Here is a 16463-nt window from a genome sequence, read left to right on the forward strand (position 1 = left end):
GAGGATGTGGGAGAACATTATTATGTGAGATCCTTGCTTCTGAGATCCAATAAGTGGCCAATAAAAGGACCTTGAGCAGTGTTTCTCAACCTTGGCTATACACTGGAATTGGATGAGAACTTTAAAATTTTTTAATGGCCAGCTCACACCCAAGATCAATTAAATCAGAATCTCTGGGGGTGAGATGCAGGCATTGGAATTTTTGAATCCCCAGCTGATTTCAATGCGCAGCCAATGTTGAGAAACTCTTGGCTGTAGAAAGTAACGGTTGCAGTTGTGTTCTGCCTGCTACCAGATGTTTAACACATGGCTGTATCCTCAGTGTCGAATCCACACTTATGCTGATTTAGGTGAACTCTGTTATTCTTGAAACATACCTCTGACCTTAACTGATATTCATATGCTTGAGGTCTAGTATGACTATAGGCAGGAGGCCAGACATGCTGATTTTGATTGGAAAACCCAAGGGTAACAACAGCCACAGATGGAACAGTCCCAGATGGATAGGGACAGTGTTAGAAATTTTTCTGATGATGCTGAAGTCCCCCAGCCTATAATTGAATAATTGTGTTCAATTATTTACTCATTCCTTCAAGAAATTTTTCTTAAGCAAATATTACATGCCCTTTACTAGGCACAGGGGATTCAGTGGTGAGAAAGTCGTGGTCCCTGACCTTAAAGATAATCCATCATTACTTTCCTATACTTGAGACTCATGACCATATTGTAACAGATTGCCCCAAATCAGAAGCAACCTCAGATACAAAGTGAGGGAAAGGAAAGTGATGGGAAAGGAAAGTGATGGTGAGGCTTGGGGTGCTCTACTGTACCTCAAATCCCTTCTTCAGCCCTGAGCAGATGCTGGTTTCTGCTTCAGCTGACACAGTGGTAGGCAGATAGGAAACCAGCAGCTTTCGGTCATCATCATTGTTAATTTGGTGCAGCTGGGCTCTGATTGTCCCTTTGCTATTAAAACTAGCAATGCCCACAAAGGTGTGAATTTCAACAATCTGCATCAAGTAAAATTCTGCTGCTTGTTGCAGTTGAAGGAATCTGTCAGCCTATGTTGCAGAAAGGAAAAAAGAAAGGTAACAGCATTTGGTTGGTAGACAAAAGTATAACTAAGTAACTCAATTAGCAAATATCTCTGCTAATTCTTTAGAGATGTCAGACTCTGATTTTTTGAGTTGTAAAGATTGACACTATGCTAGAATATTGTTTGATTAAATGCAGGCTCAAAAATGAATGCTTTTCGGTGGGGTGGGGGTTGGTTTGGAACTCTGCCCCTAAGAAGCTGTTCATGATTTACCATTCCATAAGAACACATACATCCACTATTTCTCTCCTACCTGATTCAAAGATCTGTAGAACCAATAGAGACTTGGTTTGTAATTGCTTCCTTTAAAATTCATCCTGGGTAAGAGGAAACATTGCAAAGATCTTATGGTAGAGAGGAACAGCAGTCAGGCATCTATCCTGGCACTACTCTCTGTTATCATGTTTATCTTAGGCTGGGCATTCCATCTGTAAAGTGAGGGTAATAATAATCTTTCTTACTTGCTAAAATAGAATTACCATGAGGATCAACTGAGATATGTATATGACAATAGTTACACCTTGAATAAATATAAAGTAATGTTAGTGACCACATTTGGGCAGGTGATACTAGTGATGAATTCATTAGGGTCATTTGTTTTGAAGGCTGTGGGAGCAGGAAGCTGAGCTTCAATGACCACCTGTTCAGTGATGATTGTGGTCTCTATCTCCAACCTAGACATCTCCCTTAACATCTGGACCTGCATTTCACACTGCTTAGGAAACACCACCAATTTAACCTCTCACAGGTATCTCAAACTCTATACACTTTGAATTCATTGCCCCCCTTCCCAAATATTGTTTCTCTTACAATATTGAGAGGTAAATTGGTAGAGTGGATAAAACAAGGACTTTGAATCCTGCCTTCAACTTTTACTAGTAATGTGACCATAGAGAAATTACTTATCTCTTTTAGCTTCAGTTTTCTCATCTGCAAAATGGGTACATAGTAAGTACTTAGTAAATACTAAGTATTGCTAACAACATGGTCATGACCTCTACTCCTAACTAGTGAAGCCAGAAACCTGGAACTCTCTTTTATTACTCCTGTGTTACCAGCCTCCATATCCTTGAACAGGTCATATCAATACATCTTAAATTTCTCTCAAATTCATACCATCATTCATTTCATCATTCGTTTTCATCTTATCTGTCATTTTTCTAGGCCAAGCCACTGTTAGTTATATCCATACCAGTTGATGTACTTCCCCTGAAAAAAATTCTACTAATTTTGCCTCTCAGCCACCTGCATACACTATTCTCTTCACTGGAATGCCTCCCCTCACCTCATCCAACTGGCAAATATCTACTTATGCTTCAAGACTCAACTCCAAGTTCATCCTCTCAGTGAAGTCTTCCTCAGTCACTCTCCTATAAGCCAGATGCTGCCAGTGCCTCCACAGCAATTCACACCTCTGTGGAGCCTTGTCACATTGTATTGTATTTATTCACATGTGTGTGTTGTCTCCCTCATCAGATTGTGAGCATTTCAAAGCAGACTCAATTCTGTCATCTCTGTATCCCCCAAGCCAGCACAGTATAGGCACCTGATAAATGAATGGATGGTCGTGATGGTTCAGTGACACTATTGACAGGAAAAGGGAGAGAAGTTTTCTTTGCCATGAGCTTGCTACTTTAGGCTTATTTCTCTTCTACTTCTCAGGTCTTCTTTCAATACAACTATCTTTCCCTTTCACTCCATCTGTTCTTGCTCAACAGAGGCAGATAGTCAATATTAATTACTCTGAGATCATATTTGAAGGTCATACCCTAGCCAACTGCAGGTAGGCAAGATCACAAAATTATCTAGATGCTGAATGTATTAGTGGTATTCCTCATATTTTAAAGACAAGCCAAAAAAGGCAAATTTTCCAGGACTACTGATCCAGAGAATACAAGAGGATAAACTCTCCCTTAGGACAAGTACTATAGTAAAATAACAGTTGTCACTTATAAACCAAAAACTTCATATTCAGTATCTCATTTTCCCTTTCAACAACACTATGAAGTAGTTAGTGGTGCGCTGGTAAAAGTTTAAAAACTGGCTTTCTGGTAAAAAGAGAAAGAGGGAGAACCCTGGATTTTTGCAATTTCTGTGGGGTAAATATTCTCACTGTGGCTGATTTAAGCTGTCAACCTGACATCGCTGAGTGCAAAGTTGGCAAGAGATATGTAGGAGCAGAGTCATAGAGATGATAGACCAGAAATAACCTCAGGAGCCTAGATCTGGGATCAGCAGACATTTTCTGTAAAGGATCCGATAGTAAATATTTTAGGCTTGGTGGGACATATATTGTCTTTTGCAACTACTTAACTCTGCTATTTTAGTACTGAAGCAGCCATAGATAATATGTAAACAAATGAGCATTGCTGTCTCCCAATAAAATTTTACTTATGGATGCTAAAATTTGAATTTCATATAATTTTCATGTGTCCTGAAATTTTATTATTCTCTTGATTTTTTTCTAAACCCATTCTTAATTTGCAGGCTATGCAAAAGCAGGTAGTTACTGACTCTGGGCATAGATAATAGTAAGAATAGTAGAAAAATAATTAGGAAGTAATGAGTTTTGAGCATTTATTATGCTTATTTCAATATATTTTATTTAATTATAACTCTACATGGTTTATTTTTTAATAATGGCTATATTTACAACTGGCTTGCAAATTTCTTGAAAATTTAACAATTGACTCCTGTGAGCCAGTATGAACTGTCTCTGTCACAACAATGAAATAGGTATTGTTATCTCTGTTTTACAGATGAGAAAACTGAGCTTCAGAGAGGTTATTTGCTCTTGATTACACAGACAGTAAATGAAGGAGCCAGGACTTAAAGCCTTCTGCTACATGTCAGAGTTTTGGAAAGGGTTTTGGTTGGAAAAGGTTGCAATTAGTAGCAATAATGAGGGCTGGGAATTACCTGTGGATTTCATTTATCTGTGTTATCTCAATATCTGGGCCACATTCTGAATTTGTTTCTCTCATACCCAAGAGGAGATGATACCCATGACTATTCCAAACGTTTGGCCTCACCCTTCCCTTCCCTTACCCTCTGAAAAGAAAAAGAATTAAAAACTGATAGAAAAAAGTGGGTTTACAACTATTTTGGTTCAAGTGTTACCTTTGCCATCTTGCTGGACACATCCAGCACTAAACAGACCACTTTGTCGCCAGCCTGTATGAGAGAGAACGTGGGAGGAGGCGGAAGCTCAGTCCCTTTCATGGGAAAACTGTTATTAAAGTCGTCAGAGTCTGTGATTACATCCCACGTACTTCTGAGGCTGCACATTTGGTTCTGCAGGTTTGGAGCCTCTTGGTTGTGGGTACTTGCATTACAGAATTCAACCACCTTGAAAAAGAATAAAATAAAAGTACTCAGAAAATAATCAGAAAATAAAAGTACTCTTCTCACACTAGACATACTTCTCATTCTCAAGCAACTAAAGGTAAGAGGAAAGGTGAGCTGAAACATGAGAAATCAGAAGTGCTACAGCTATGTCCTTCTTTACTTCAAGAATGCCATTGAATTTACAGATAAACCTTGGCACCCTTTGCTTGAAACTCTGGCACGCATGTGGTACTGAGGTCAACCTCTGTTAAAGTTTTCTTGCGCTTAGGTAACAGAGAGTAGACCGTGTATAAATATCTTAGGCTTTAAAAAAATAAAACAAACTCTCAACTTCCTTAGCATGATAATGTGTTAAAGAAAACACCCCAGGAGATGTTATCTTATCTTGATCAGCCTATTCCTTGGAATGATATTTAATAACCACTGCACCTTTATCTATTGATCAATAAACCTATATTGAGCTAGTTCAAATATTGACCTCTGTAAGACTAGGATAAGGAGAAAACCAACTTAAATCTACTTCCTGATCTCTCTCCCCATTTGGAGATATAGCCATAATTCATACAATAATACTAAACCTTGGCAGCACCTCTTTTAAAGGCATGATTTGCATTGCAAAGTAATGTGTTATCTACTTCCCAGTGGCTATATTCCTACAAATAGTAGATGCTTCCTGCTAACAGAGCTATGGAAGCTTAGAGGTAAAAGAAATCTTACAGATTCTCTAGCCCCAACTCTAATTTCTTAGAAAAGGAAGCTGAAGCTTCAAAGAGTTAGTAATTGCATAAGAACATGAGTTTCTTAGTAGGATGGGGAGATATGATAGAACCTGTTTTGTTGTTTTTGTCTGTATGTTTGTTTTTAACTCTTTTCTTTATATTTCATGACTATGGTTAGGAGATGGTAAAAATTTTCTGACTGGATATTAATGAGTAGGTGTTTCAAATGACCAGAAAGATAGTACCTAGCCACAAACAATGTGGATGAAATAACATGGAATTAGCTTGGCTTCAGATATTAAAGCTGTAAATTAAAACCATAATGAATTGGACAAGAAATATGAAAAAGCACCTTAAAGTTACAGATGACTCTTAGCCTTGACTAAAACCAGACTGAAGAAAAAAAAATTATCTAAAAAAAGAATGTGTCAATCCAAGGAACATTGGGTTAGTCATAGAAACAGAAAACTTCACAGAGACACTGCCCACAGTGTTCCCAGCTCAATGGAGAGGACGTGACCCACAGATGTGATGAAGTTGGAAAAATGTATCAGGTTATGAAGGCTGATGTGACTAAATCTCTGCGTCTCCTAACTCCCTCCTTTCAGATTCCACACTCTCAAAATAGGCCTCTGGGTAGAATTTGGCTGTTCCGTGCTGCTTCTGTCAGAGAGAAAATGAACTGGCTAGAGAATGCGAGTGTCAGATCTCCATGACAGAGTACTCTTTTTAAATAATTTTAAAAATGTGTTCTGGATTCCTACACAAGTCTCTTGTCAGTTAACGTGGAATACTGACAAGATTGAGTTTCTGAACCTGCAAAGCTAAGGGTTAGTTGACTTCCCTTGGTAACACCTGACTTTTCTTTTTAAGTTCTAGAATATGCAAAACAAGGGAAAGAGAATTAGGGAATTCCATTAAAATAAGAGTGGTTTGCTACCTTAAATGAAGAAATATAATCATACGTTACATCTCTGTCATTAACCCAGTACACTTTCCTGTGAAAGGATATAGAAGCACCACCATACGAGCAATTTATTTTGAAGACTCCAGGTTTCCCCTTGTTAAATCACCTTCCCTGGAGAGCAAATAATCACTTTTCTAAAGGAAACAATTTTTACTGATCAGCTTGGACTGTCGGGGGTGGGGGGGGCACTGAGTTTTTTTTTTTTAATCTGTAAAGTAAAAACTAGATGAACTCTAAGTTTCCCCAAGCTCTAAAATGTAGTGAATCTTTTTTCTTTTCTTTTCTTTTCTTTTTTTTTGACTACATTGGGTCTTAGTTGTGGCACACGGGATCTTTCATTGCGGCACACAGGCTTCTCTTTCTGTAGTTTGGCATGCAGGTTTTCTCTCTCTAGTTACGGTGAGTGGGCTCCAGAGCACATGGGCTCTGTAGTTTGCAGCACATGGGCTCTCTAGTTGAGGCACGTGCGCTCAGTAGTTGTGGCACGCAGGCTTATTGCAGTGGCTTCTCCTGTTGCGGAGCACGGGCTCTAGGAGTGTGGGCTTCAGTAGTTGTGGCGCACGGGCTTAGTTGCCCCTCGGTATGTGGGATTTTAGTTCCCTGACCAGGGATTGAACCCTCCTCTCCTGCATTGGAAGGTGGATTCTTTACCACTGGACCACCAGGGAAGTCCCAAATGTAGTGAATCTTAATTGTCTTTTTGTTTAAATACTTAAAACATATCAGTCTATCTTGGGAAGAAATGGAATCTTGTAAGAGTTTGTTATTCTAAGGCCATACTTACAGAAGATAAACTTTGCATGAACATTATCGATGCAGTTGCATTTTGGGTGCTATTGTATATAAACATGCATCCTTCTTTGAAAATCTTGCTAATAATACAGTTTTCTTGGGGGCAAGGGCCTCTTTCACACAAGAAAATGCCTGTGATGTCAGATGAACACCTGAAATAGGAAGAGACATTGGGTCTGTTTTAGAAATGCTTATGTTTCTTTCTTATTGGCTCATAAAATAATTTGTTTCTAGGATCATAGATTGCTAGATACACAGAAGACATTTTAAAAACTATTAAGAAAGGTCATTAATTTACAAATGCACTCCACTTGTTTTTAAAGCATTTGATTTTGATGAGAGGCTCTGTATTGCCAAGGGCTTTACCAGCTAAACAGGGTCAAAGCAAAAGTCACCGAGAAATCAACATGAACTTTTGGAGGCCTGAGGAAGGTCATGAGTGGTAGTATCCTGAATCAGGGCTCCTTTGAGTTCATTGCCATTGGACATCAGAGGAAGAAGAGAATGAACATCTAATGATGATATTTAAAAGGATTCCTTCCTATATAAGCAGTCTCAAATGCTGTCAATGGGATAAAAAACCATCTAAATTTTGGGAGAAGAATCAGTCAATATCTACCAGAATTACAGCTAAAATTACCCTATGACCTGGTAATTCTTGGAAGCTATTCAATAGATATATGGATCTGCCTGCATATAATGGAAATAACTTATTTATAGCATTATGACTTGTAGTAATAACAAAATATGGTGAACAACTCATTTGTTCAATAATAAGGGACTGGTTGAAAAAATTATGGTATATCCATACAATGGAACACTATGCAATTAAAAGAAAGAAGAGTGAGGAAAAATATATATTCATATTTATTTGAATTTTCCTGAAGAAGCACAGAAAAAATAAATGAGAAACTAATAAAAATGGTGATCTAGAGGGGATGAAAGGGAACAGGGTGAAGAGAGTGGTGGGAGTATGCTATATAAGAGTATAACTTTTTATATTGTTTTGGCATTTGACCACATAAATACCTACCAATTTTTAAAAAAATCCAGTAAAACTGAAAATTGTCAGTTAAGTTTTGCAGCCATTATAAACTCTATTTTAGCGTAAAAAAAAATAAACAGTGAATTTTAAACATGCAAAAAAACACTAACCTTGTTACTTTAATTTGATTTTGCCCATTTACGTAGAAAGGTTTCTCATTGTTATATTCATCAAACACACCCCAACGGAGATGAGCCCATTCGTGAACAAACACTCTGCCTGTGGAAGAGAGAGTTTTTGTTTTGAGTTCCTAAAATTTCAGCAATAGACCTTGCTAATCAGTGAATACGTAACATCACCTGACTATATATACTCATTCTGAAGGGTTGACGTGCAATTCTTGCTTCCACTTTCCTCTTCCCCACCCCGTTCCCATCCCCTTCTGCTTTACCCCCACCATCGTAAAAGAGGCAATGTGAAAATATGTTTAGTCCTGGAAGTGCAAACCAGTGATTTACCTGTTACATATCTGTTTGAAATTAGTGAGGAGTCTCACATTCTCTCATTTCCCTAAGGAAGCTGCCTAAGGTTTTCTATTTAGCTTTATACATGCCTATAAGTTCAGGATTCTGGGAAAGGAAAAGAAGCATATGGACTGAATGTTCAATTCAATGGACTGAATGTGTGTGTCCCCCCAGAATTCATATGTTGAAATCCTGACCCACAATGTGAAGGTGTTAGGAGGTGAGGCCTTTGGGAGTGATTATTAGATCATGAGGGTGGGGCCTTCATAAATGGGATGAGTGCCCTTATAAAAAGACCCCAGAGAGTTTCCTTCTTTCTGTCATGTGAGGACACAGTGAGAAGATGGCTGTCTATGAACCAGGAAGTGGGTCTTCACAGAAACCAATTTGGCTGGTGCCTTGATCTTGGACTTCCAGTCCCCAGAACTGTGAGAAAGTTCTGTTGTGTATAAGCCTCCCAGTGTATGCTATTTTGTTATAGTAACCCAAATCGACTAAGACATCAAACCAGCAAATAAATCTTCCCTATTCTTCAGTTTGTGTTATCCAGGCATGCCTGCCACTCTTTTTTCCTATAGATAATTCTCCTGTCTACAGCAATGATTGAAACCCTGGGGCCAGGGAGGGAAGAAGGAGCAAAAAGGATCATAGAACCTCCTCACCAGCTTGGGTGGTCCTTTCTCTTTCATTTTATTCCTGATTCTCCATGTTTATCTTCAAATCTTAGCTCATGAAAATCCTCATTGTCAGCATCAAATCCTTTATAAGTTTATCTCTACCTTTCTAAATCTTGTATTTTCTTCAATGTTCAGCTAAAAACTGACTTCTCCCCAATAGAAATTTTCCAGATTAACTCCCCTCCCCAAGTAAACTTTTCTTTTTGAATTCTTTTAAGATCTGGGAACCCAGGAAATGTCTGCTGAGTTGACTCAGGCTGTGGCATATTATGCATTTTTTGGATCTTGGAACATAGGAAGGGAGGGGAACAGTCTAAGCTGAAAGTGCTAAGGAAAAGTTTCTGCCTACTCATGGAATTTAGAAGTGCTGGTGAAGTCATATATTTGTGCAGAGATTATCAGCACCTCAGAGTTACCAGGAAAAAAAGCCATTTTTATAAAGTTTTATAAAGTGTTTTATAAAGTGTGTTTTATAAAGTGTGTTTTATAGAGTGTGTGGCTCCACTTCCTGCTAGTTATTCAGAGGATAATAAAATCTATTTAGATTTAAATGGGGGTAAAAGTGAAAACATCATTTGAAAGGCACTGCTGTACGTTAAAATCAAAAACAAAAAATTAAGAATTGGATAGTTAGCCCTTGACCTACTCATTTTTCTCACCACAGTTTCTTTCTCAGATCTCATCCACTAAATGCCAATCTCCAAACCTATGACGCTGGCTTCACTGTCAAACTCTAGTCATCCTTTTTCCGCCATAGGCTGGGTCTTTCCACCAGCATAGTCCACTTTCCTCACAATCACTTGCCTAAATCCAGACTTGTGGATTTCCCCTTTAAACTGGTCCCTTCTATTTCTGCCCAAAACCTGGTGTGTTACTTAATGCTGCCCACACACACACTCCTTGCCTTTCACTCTGAAGCAGTTCTGACCTCTGTTTCATACTTTTTCCCCTCTGGAATATCTCTCATTACTTAGAGTTGTTAGGATTAAATAAGATAACATTTGAAAAGCAAATAGCACAGCACTTGGCACGTAGAAAATTCTCTTGTTCTTGTTACTCTCTTTCTTGTCCTTCCCATCTCACTGCCTTCGATCTTACTCAAGTCTCAGGGCCTCATACCTGGACTTCTAGTTATTCTCCTGATATCCAGTTTCTCCCTCATTGATCTGAGGGAGTCAGATTATCCTCACAGCCAGATTTAGCTTCTGAAAACCCTGCTTGGATGGTTTCACTCCTATGTTTACAAACCTTAAGTTGTGACTTGCTAATTTGGGCATTTGAGGCTCTCCATCACCTACCCCATGTGCATTTCAGCATTTTCTCCCACTATTCACTTCCCATAGTTTTTCTGCACCATCAGTGGGGTCTACTGTGCCCATCTCTCAAATATGCCCTGGATTCTTCTGCTGCCACGGTTTTATTCATACTTTTCCCACTCTCTCTCCCTTTTTTCCATTTATCAAAATTATATTCAACCTTAAGATCCTCTTCTTTGTGAGGCCTTTTCTGACCACCTTTAGCTCAAAATGCTCTCCCTCGTCACTGAATTCTTATAGCATGCCCTGTCTGGGCCACTAATCTGGTCCTTAACCCTTTCTGGCTCACTTTGTCCCTCATCTTTTCATGGGCATGTGGCCTATCTCCTCATCCCAATGGTAAGTCCTTGGCAGGTTTCAGGTTCTCTGAGTCCCTTTTAGCATTAAGCACAGAATACTGTAAATAGTGCTGTCCATTGTCTATTTCTTGATTGGTCAAACTTACCTCGTGATCCATAGACAGCTGTTAAGTCATCATTTAGTAGAAAGTCAAGTGTGAAATGAATATATTTTCCCTCTTTTCCACACCCTCTGTATTGCAAGGTATATGAATCATCTCCATGTGCCCCATACCAGTCAGTCACTATGACATTTGCCTAAATTAAAAGAAATGCCTTGTAATACTCTACATCGCGACTGTAATGTTGGTGACATAAATATCTACATTTGTTAAAACAGTTTGAAGTGTACATTTAAGATATGTGTCCATTTTTCTATATGGATTGTATCCCAATTTTAAAACAGATTAAAAAAATAAATGCCTTTAGATGGAGTTTAAAATGCATTCACAACTAAATATCAACAAAACTATCTGTCACTTTCAAAAGCGTATATATTTTAAAAGCTTATCAAATTTCCATGGAGCTTCATTACTTTCATTTCCATTTTCCAGATTAAAATTTTCTCAAAAGTCAACACTGTAAAATTCTGACATTATAAATCACGATAAAAAGTAATTTAAAAGTGTGAAGAAATTTTAAGAGCATTTACACATCATTCAGAGCTGTACTGTAAAATGTTATAGCCTTTTGTGAACAACTTTCTGTGGGTTCTTTCATCAGTGCAAGACAATAGGATATGTTTCTTTTAAGCCTTTTCCTTTTATTCCCATAACCAATCAGATGAGCAAAACAATTATTCTATTGAAGTTATATTTCATACTGTACCCTTACCATTTCAATTACTATTTATAAACCCAATATTTTAAGTCAGAAGCTAAAGTAAATATCTATTCAAATAACCATCTAGAGAACACAGTTTTATATACAACATTGTTCCTTTTATTTTGAGGAATAAAGATAATATGTTGTCTCAAGACTTGCCCTTAGAAGTTAAGTATGTTGTTAATTTTTTTTTTAAGTTGGTTATGGAGCAATAGATCTAATATGATCTTATAAATATATATGTAACGATCACTATATGTACTACATGTGTACTGGTGTGTGTGTGGGGGGGTGTACACACCACTGAGGAATAGTGGAAGGTAATATTTTCTTTTTATTGTCCATATTTCTACATTGTCTTTTTGCAACAAGCATGAATTATTTTTATAATAATTAGCATTTTTTTTAGAAAGATAAGAATTCAAGCCAAGGACTTTGCAAGGCAACACCTGTGAAAAGGGCTACAGGCATCATGCCCTTGAATAGTCTTCACTTGGACAAAACCTCATTTCTATGTCTGGAAAGTTGTCCTGAAACAAAAAGGAAAGAGTACACTGTATGGGATAGAATACTCAGGCTGTTTGGGGTTATATACTACCTTACAGACCATAGTAATACAGCTTTTATGTACTTTTATCCTACCCCTCTCCCCCTCCCCTGCGTCCCACCTACATTAGACTGTAGAGTCACAAGGAGAGGAACTATCTTGCTTTTCCTTGTGTCCTCTGCCATGCCTAGCATGGTTCCTGTATGTAATGATCATTTGCTAAGTGTTTGCTTGATTGACATTATGAGGTTAAAAGAGTTGGTATCTAGCAGATATATGAACAGCCTTCAGTGACTCTTTCCTTTAATCTTTCTGTTCAGTCATTTGTTTTTGTTTTTGTTTTTTTTTTGCGGTACGCGGGCCTCTCACTGTTGTGGCCTCTCCCGTTGCGGAGCACAGGCTCCAGACATGCAGGCTCAGCGGCCATGGCTCACGGGCCCAGCCGCTCCGCGGCATGTGGGATCTTCCCGGACCGGGGCACGAACCTGTGTCCCCTGCATCGGCAGGCGGACTCTCAACCACTGCGCCACCAGGGAAGCCCTGTTCAGTCATTTTTGCTTTAGTTATTTATTTCTCTCTTCTTCATTAGGATGAGGAGTAGCACCTGGTTTTGGTGTTGGTTATCTCCAAGACTTTTTGTCCCACTAAAGGCCAGATTGATTAATGACAACTATGTAAGGTGGCTAGAGACAGTATAGCTTAGAGCAAAGAGCATAGGTTTTGGAATCAAACAGGCATGAATTCAAATTGCTCTTTAATTTACCAGCTGTTTGACTTGGGATAAAATCCTTACCATATTTGAGCCTCAGTTCCCTAATTTGCGATAACAGCAACTAATTTTAGGTGTCTGAGAATTAAGCAATATATACAGAATGCCTAGCATTTAGTTGAAGTTTAATAAACAATAGCTCTGTTCCCAGTTTATCCCAGTTCGTCTATCACTCCTATCTCCAAGCCCAATCATCAAATGCTTTCACCTGGTCATAAATCAGATCATTTTTAAGGACCCCTTTAACTTCTTCAGGACACTGGGGTGCCTTTGAGATTGCTATATCATTCGATAACTTCAAAGGAGATCTAAGAATTAAAACAATCTTAGGAAAATTCATACCAAGTGACACAAATAAGGAAAAGGGGAAACTACCACAGTCTCAGCCCTTCTATCGGAGCTGTAATTACAGATCTTGAACCCACTCCACTGCTGAAGCCCTGAGCTATATTCTCAATGCCTCTGCTCCTGCCCTTTCTGGTAGCTGCTAGGACTCTTGATCACAGTAATTTCAAACAGTCATTTGCCAAATTTATTTAACATTTATTTATAGCATGCATACCAGTATGTGCCAGACATTATCATGGATGCTTAATTATAATCTACAGCTTATGAGAGTCCTTTGAAGGTTCTTTTTTTGGTTGGAAAAAAAAAAGGTAGCCATGCCTCTCTTCCCTGCTTTCTGCCTTGCTTCTTATCAACATACTCCTCAAAAACATTGTCCTGGACTTGGGCTAATGTGAAATTCTGCTAATTTGCACTCTTGCAGGACAAGAAAGTCATATTTTTATATGCATGGGTGGCTTAGGTTTCTGTCTGTACATGTATGTTTACTGCCTCTGACAGGGTGGGAAATGAGGATAGTCATAATTGAAATTATTCCCTTTACAGCTCATACTCAGTAGAATAAAACTAGTTCTTGGTCCTTAACCAAAAATTTCAGAAAGGACTCTGTAAGTTACATAGTAAAGAGATCTTCTGAGAGGCCGCTTGGGCAATGGCATTTTGCTTATTTTTTACTCCATAATTTTCACTCATTTATTACATTTCCATACATTTTGCACATAACAATCTTTTCAATAATATTGTTTGTGTATTAATATTAATTTGTTTTTGTCTAAGTTCTCACTTTTAAAGTTTGAACACATTATATTTTTTTCTTGAGTTAAGCACATTTAATGAAATCTTGAATTACCTTTTCATATGATTCTTGTTTTACTTTGCTGTAATTATTAGCTTTCCATGTGGCAGGTATTAAAATCTTTATATTTCTGAAAAACACTCTTCTCTTGGTAGCATTGAATAGGTAATAAGAAGCTTCAGTTATCATTTCCTGTAACCAAATAAAAGAAAAGCTTATTTTATCACTTGTAACTTCTTAATGTTTTAGTTTTCTGGTTATACTTGAACAAGCAGTAATAACAATAATGAAGGAGCCCATTTCTTTTAGAGACAGTATTAGATTTTTGGGAAAACCTAGGAGCAAAATAAATAAACTTCAAATGGTTATCTGGAAGAGATTTTAGGACACTAATTGTGCGTCTGGGTTTGCCTATATAATTTTCCAAATTTTGTGAAAGACTTCTAAGCTTTTACCAAACAAATCCTTTTCACAGCACGCCTTTCCAAGACCACACCTTATGACAGTATTGATTTCACTAAAGCAATACCAAAGGGAGACTCAAGTAATGGAGCTATGGGCCTGCCTTACCATATCAAGGTGAAAATAGTCAACTGCTTTACAGAACATTCAGGTGAAAAGAAAGAATGTTGCTCTTTGGCACTCCGTTCAAACTCTCACTCTTTCTGTCTGAGAATTCCGATCCTCAGGATGGAATCCAACAACATAATTTTAATAGACACAGTCATGCTTATTCATCAGTCAAACATCTGGTCTTTGTTGCCACAATGGATTATTTTTTAAGTTGCTACCCCAAAAACAGCCATGTAGTTAAACACAAAAGCTAAAATTAGTAGTAACCAGCAACAACAAATAAAAGAGGGCTAGATCAACAGTCTGTGAGCTGAGACTACACAGAATTAGGTGAACAAACTGGCTTGGCTGTTAATTGTAATTTTTGTTGCTATTTTTGAGAAACATCTCTTTCCTTACTGCTCAAATACAAACCAGGCAACTCCTTAAAGAAGGCTACAGGTCTGCTCGAATAGGATAATGGTTTTGACTTCATACTTGCCACTCACCTTAATGTTTGGGATGAGTTTCTGATCCTCGGATACCTGAGGATTGATTGCAACAAGTAATCCATTATACCCATTTTCTTGAAGCTGCACTCCGGCTCCCAGGAATAGGAGTTCCGGACCTAGGACCACCAGGAGAGTCACAAACTTCAGGCTGCAAACAGGACCTGCACTGTCCCCGTGCGTCATGTTGCAGAAAACCGTCTGCTTTACTCACACTGGTCCTGCTGGGCACATTGTGCTAAGTTGTCAATGGCGGAGCAGGTAGCTTCTTTCTGAACTTGGAAGGGCTTAGAGCTTGTGATGAAGGAGGTGCCTTCTTTGCAAAATCTGGGGTGGATCTTTCGGAGACCTGTCTCTACAAGTCTTTTTTCTCTGGGCGATGCCACACTTGCATGTTCTGTGGCTGAGCTTCCTCCTGAATCATGGTTTGGCAAGAAATCTTCCACCCCTTACTCATTTTATGTCTTCTCAAATGGAAATAAGACAAAAGGAGCTTAAAAGAGGGAAGCCTGGCTGGCTGGGCTGAAAATCAGAGAATCTGGGTTTTTCCATCCACTTGCAGTAGAAGTACAGAAATCTAGAAATCCTTGACAACCTCCTCCATCATTCAGAGCAATTCCTTCCCTACTGCACTCGTCATTTTTTGTTTGATGTAAGATTCCTTTGTCTGCTTATTTTGAAGATTTGGAAATCCATCCTGCAGCCCTGTCCCTGGGGCCTTGCATTAGGTAGTCTGGGAGAGCTCTCAGCTGATGGCTGGTGGGGGGAAGGTATCAGATATCCCCCAGAGAGGGCCAAGTGCCAGGAACTTGGATGTCTGTGCAGACCACAGAGGCCTTTCCTTCTGTCCTTGCTGCCTTTTCTCTCTTGATCAAGGAAAAGGATGAATTTCTCTTTCAGCACCTCTCTCCTGAGAGCAAGGCTATGCCTCCGTCAATCTTCCACTTCCAGGCTTCCCTGGTGGTGCAGGGCCTGCCAGTGCAGGGGACACGTGTTCGATCCCTGGTCTGGGAAGATCCCACATGCCACGGAGCAGCTAAGTCCATGCACCACAACTACTGAGCCTGCACTCTAGAGCCCATGAGCCACAACTACTGAAGCCCGCGTGCCTAGAGTCTGTGCTCCACAACGATAGAAGCCACTGCAGTGAGAAGCCTGTGCACCGAAAAGAAGAGTAGCCCTCGCTCGCCACAACTAGAGAAAGCCCGCATGCAGCAACGAAGACCCAACGCAGCCAAAGATTAAAAAAACAAACTTCCATTTCTGCAGTAACTATCACAGGATCTGGAATATAGCAGGCCTCACAAATATTTTATGAGTGATTAATAATATTACCCAATAATTTTATAATGCTTTAG

At 38.9% G+C, this 16463-nt stretch overlaps 1 protein-coding gene across 1 annotated transcript in view; it reads right to left on the bottom strand.

Moving 5' to 3' along the window:
- CLCA2 (chloride channel accessory 2) overlaps window positions 1-15306 on the bottom strand; it is a gene marked incomplete at its 3' end in the record, with an annotated part of 36894 nt that extends 21588 nt beyond the window's left edge. The window contains exons 1-7 of the mRNA XM_082864741.1: window positions 15106-15306; window positions 14099-14236; window positions 10870-11020; window positions 8078-8186; window positions 6915-7074; window positions 4217-4444; window positions 831-1061 (exon numbers count right to left, since the gene is read on the bottom strand). Of these exons, the coding sequence (XP_082720867.1) occupies window positions 831-1061; window positions 4217-4444; window positions 6915-7074; window positions 8078-8186; window positions 10870-11020; window positions 14099-14236; window positions 15106-15291 (1203 nt within the window). The 5' untranslated portion in view covers window positions 15292-15306. The remainder of the gene's footprint in view (window positions 1-830; window positions 1062-4216; window positions 4445-6914; window positions 7075-8077; window positions 8187-10869; window positions 11021-14098; window positions 14237-15105) is intronic.
- Window positions 15307-16463: the final 1157 nt, after the last annotated feature.

This window comes from Leucopleurus acutus (genome assembly GCF_964270905.1).
Source record: "Leucopleurus acutus genome assembly, chromosome: 2".
Lineage (NCBI taxonomy): Eukaryota > Metazoa > Chordata > Mammalia > Artiodactyla > Delphinidae > Leucopleurus > Leucopleurus acutus.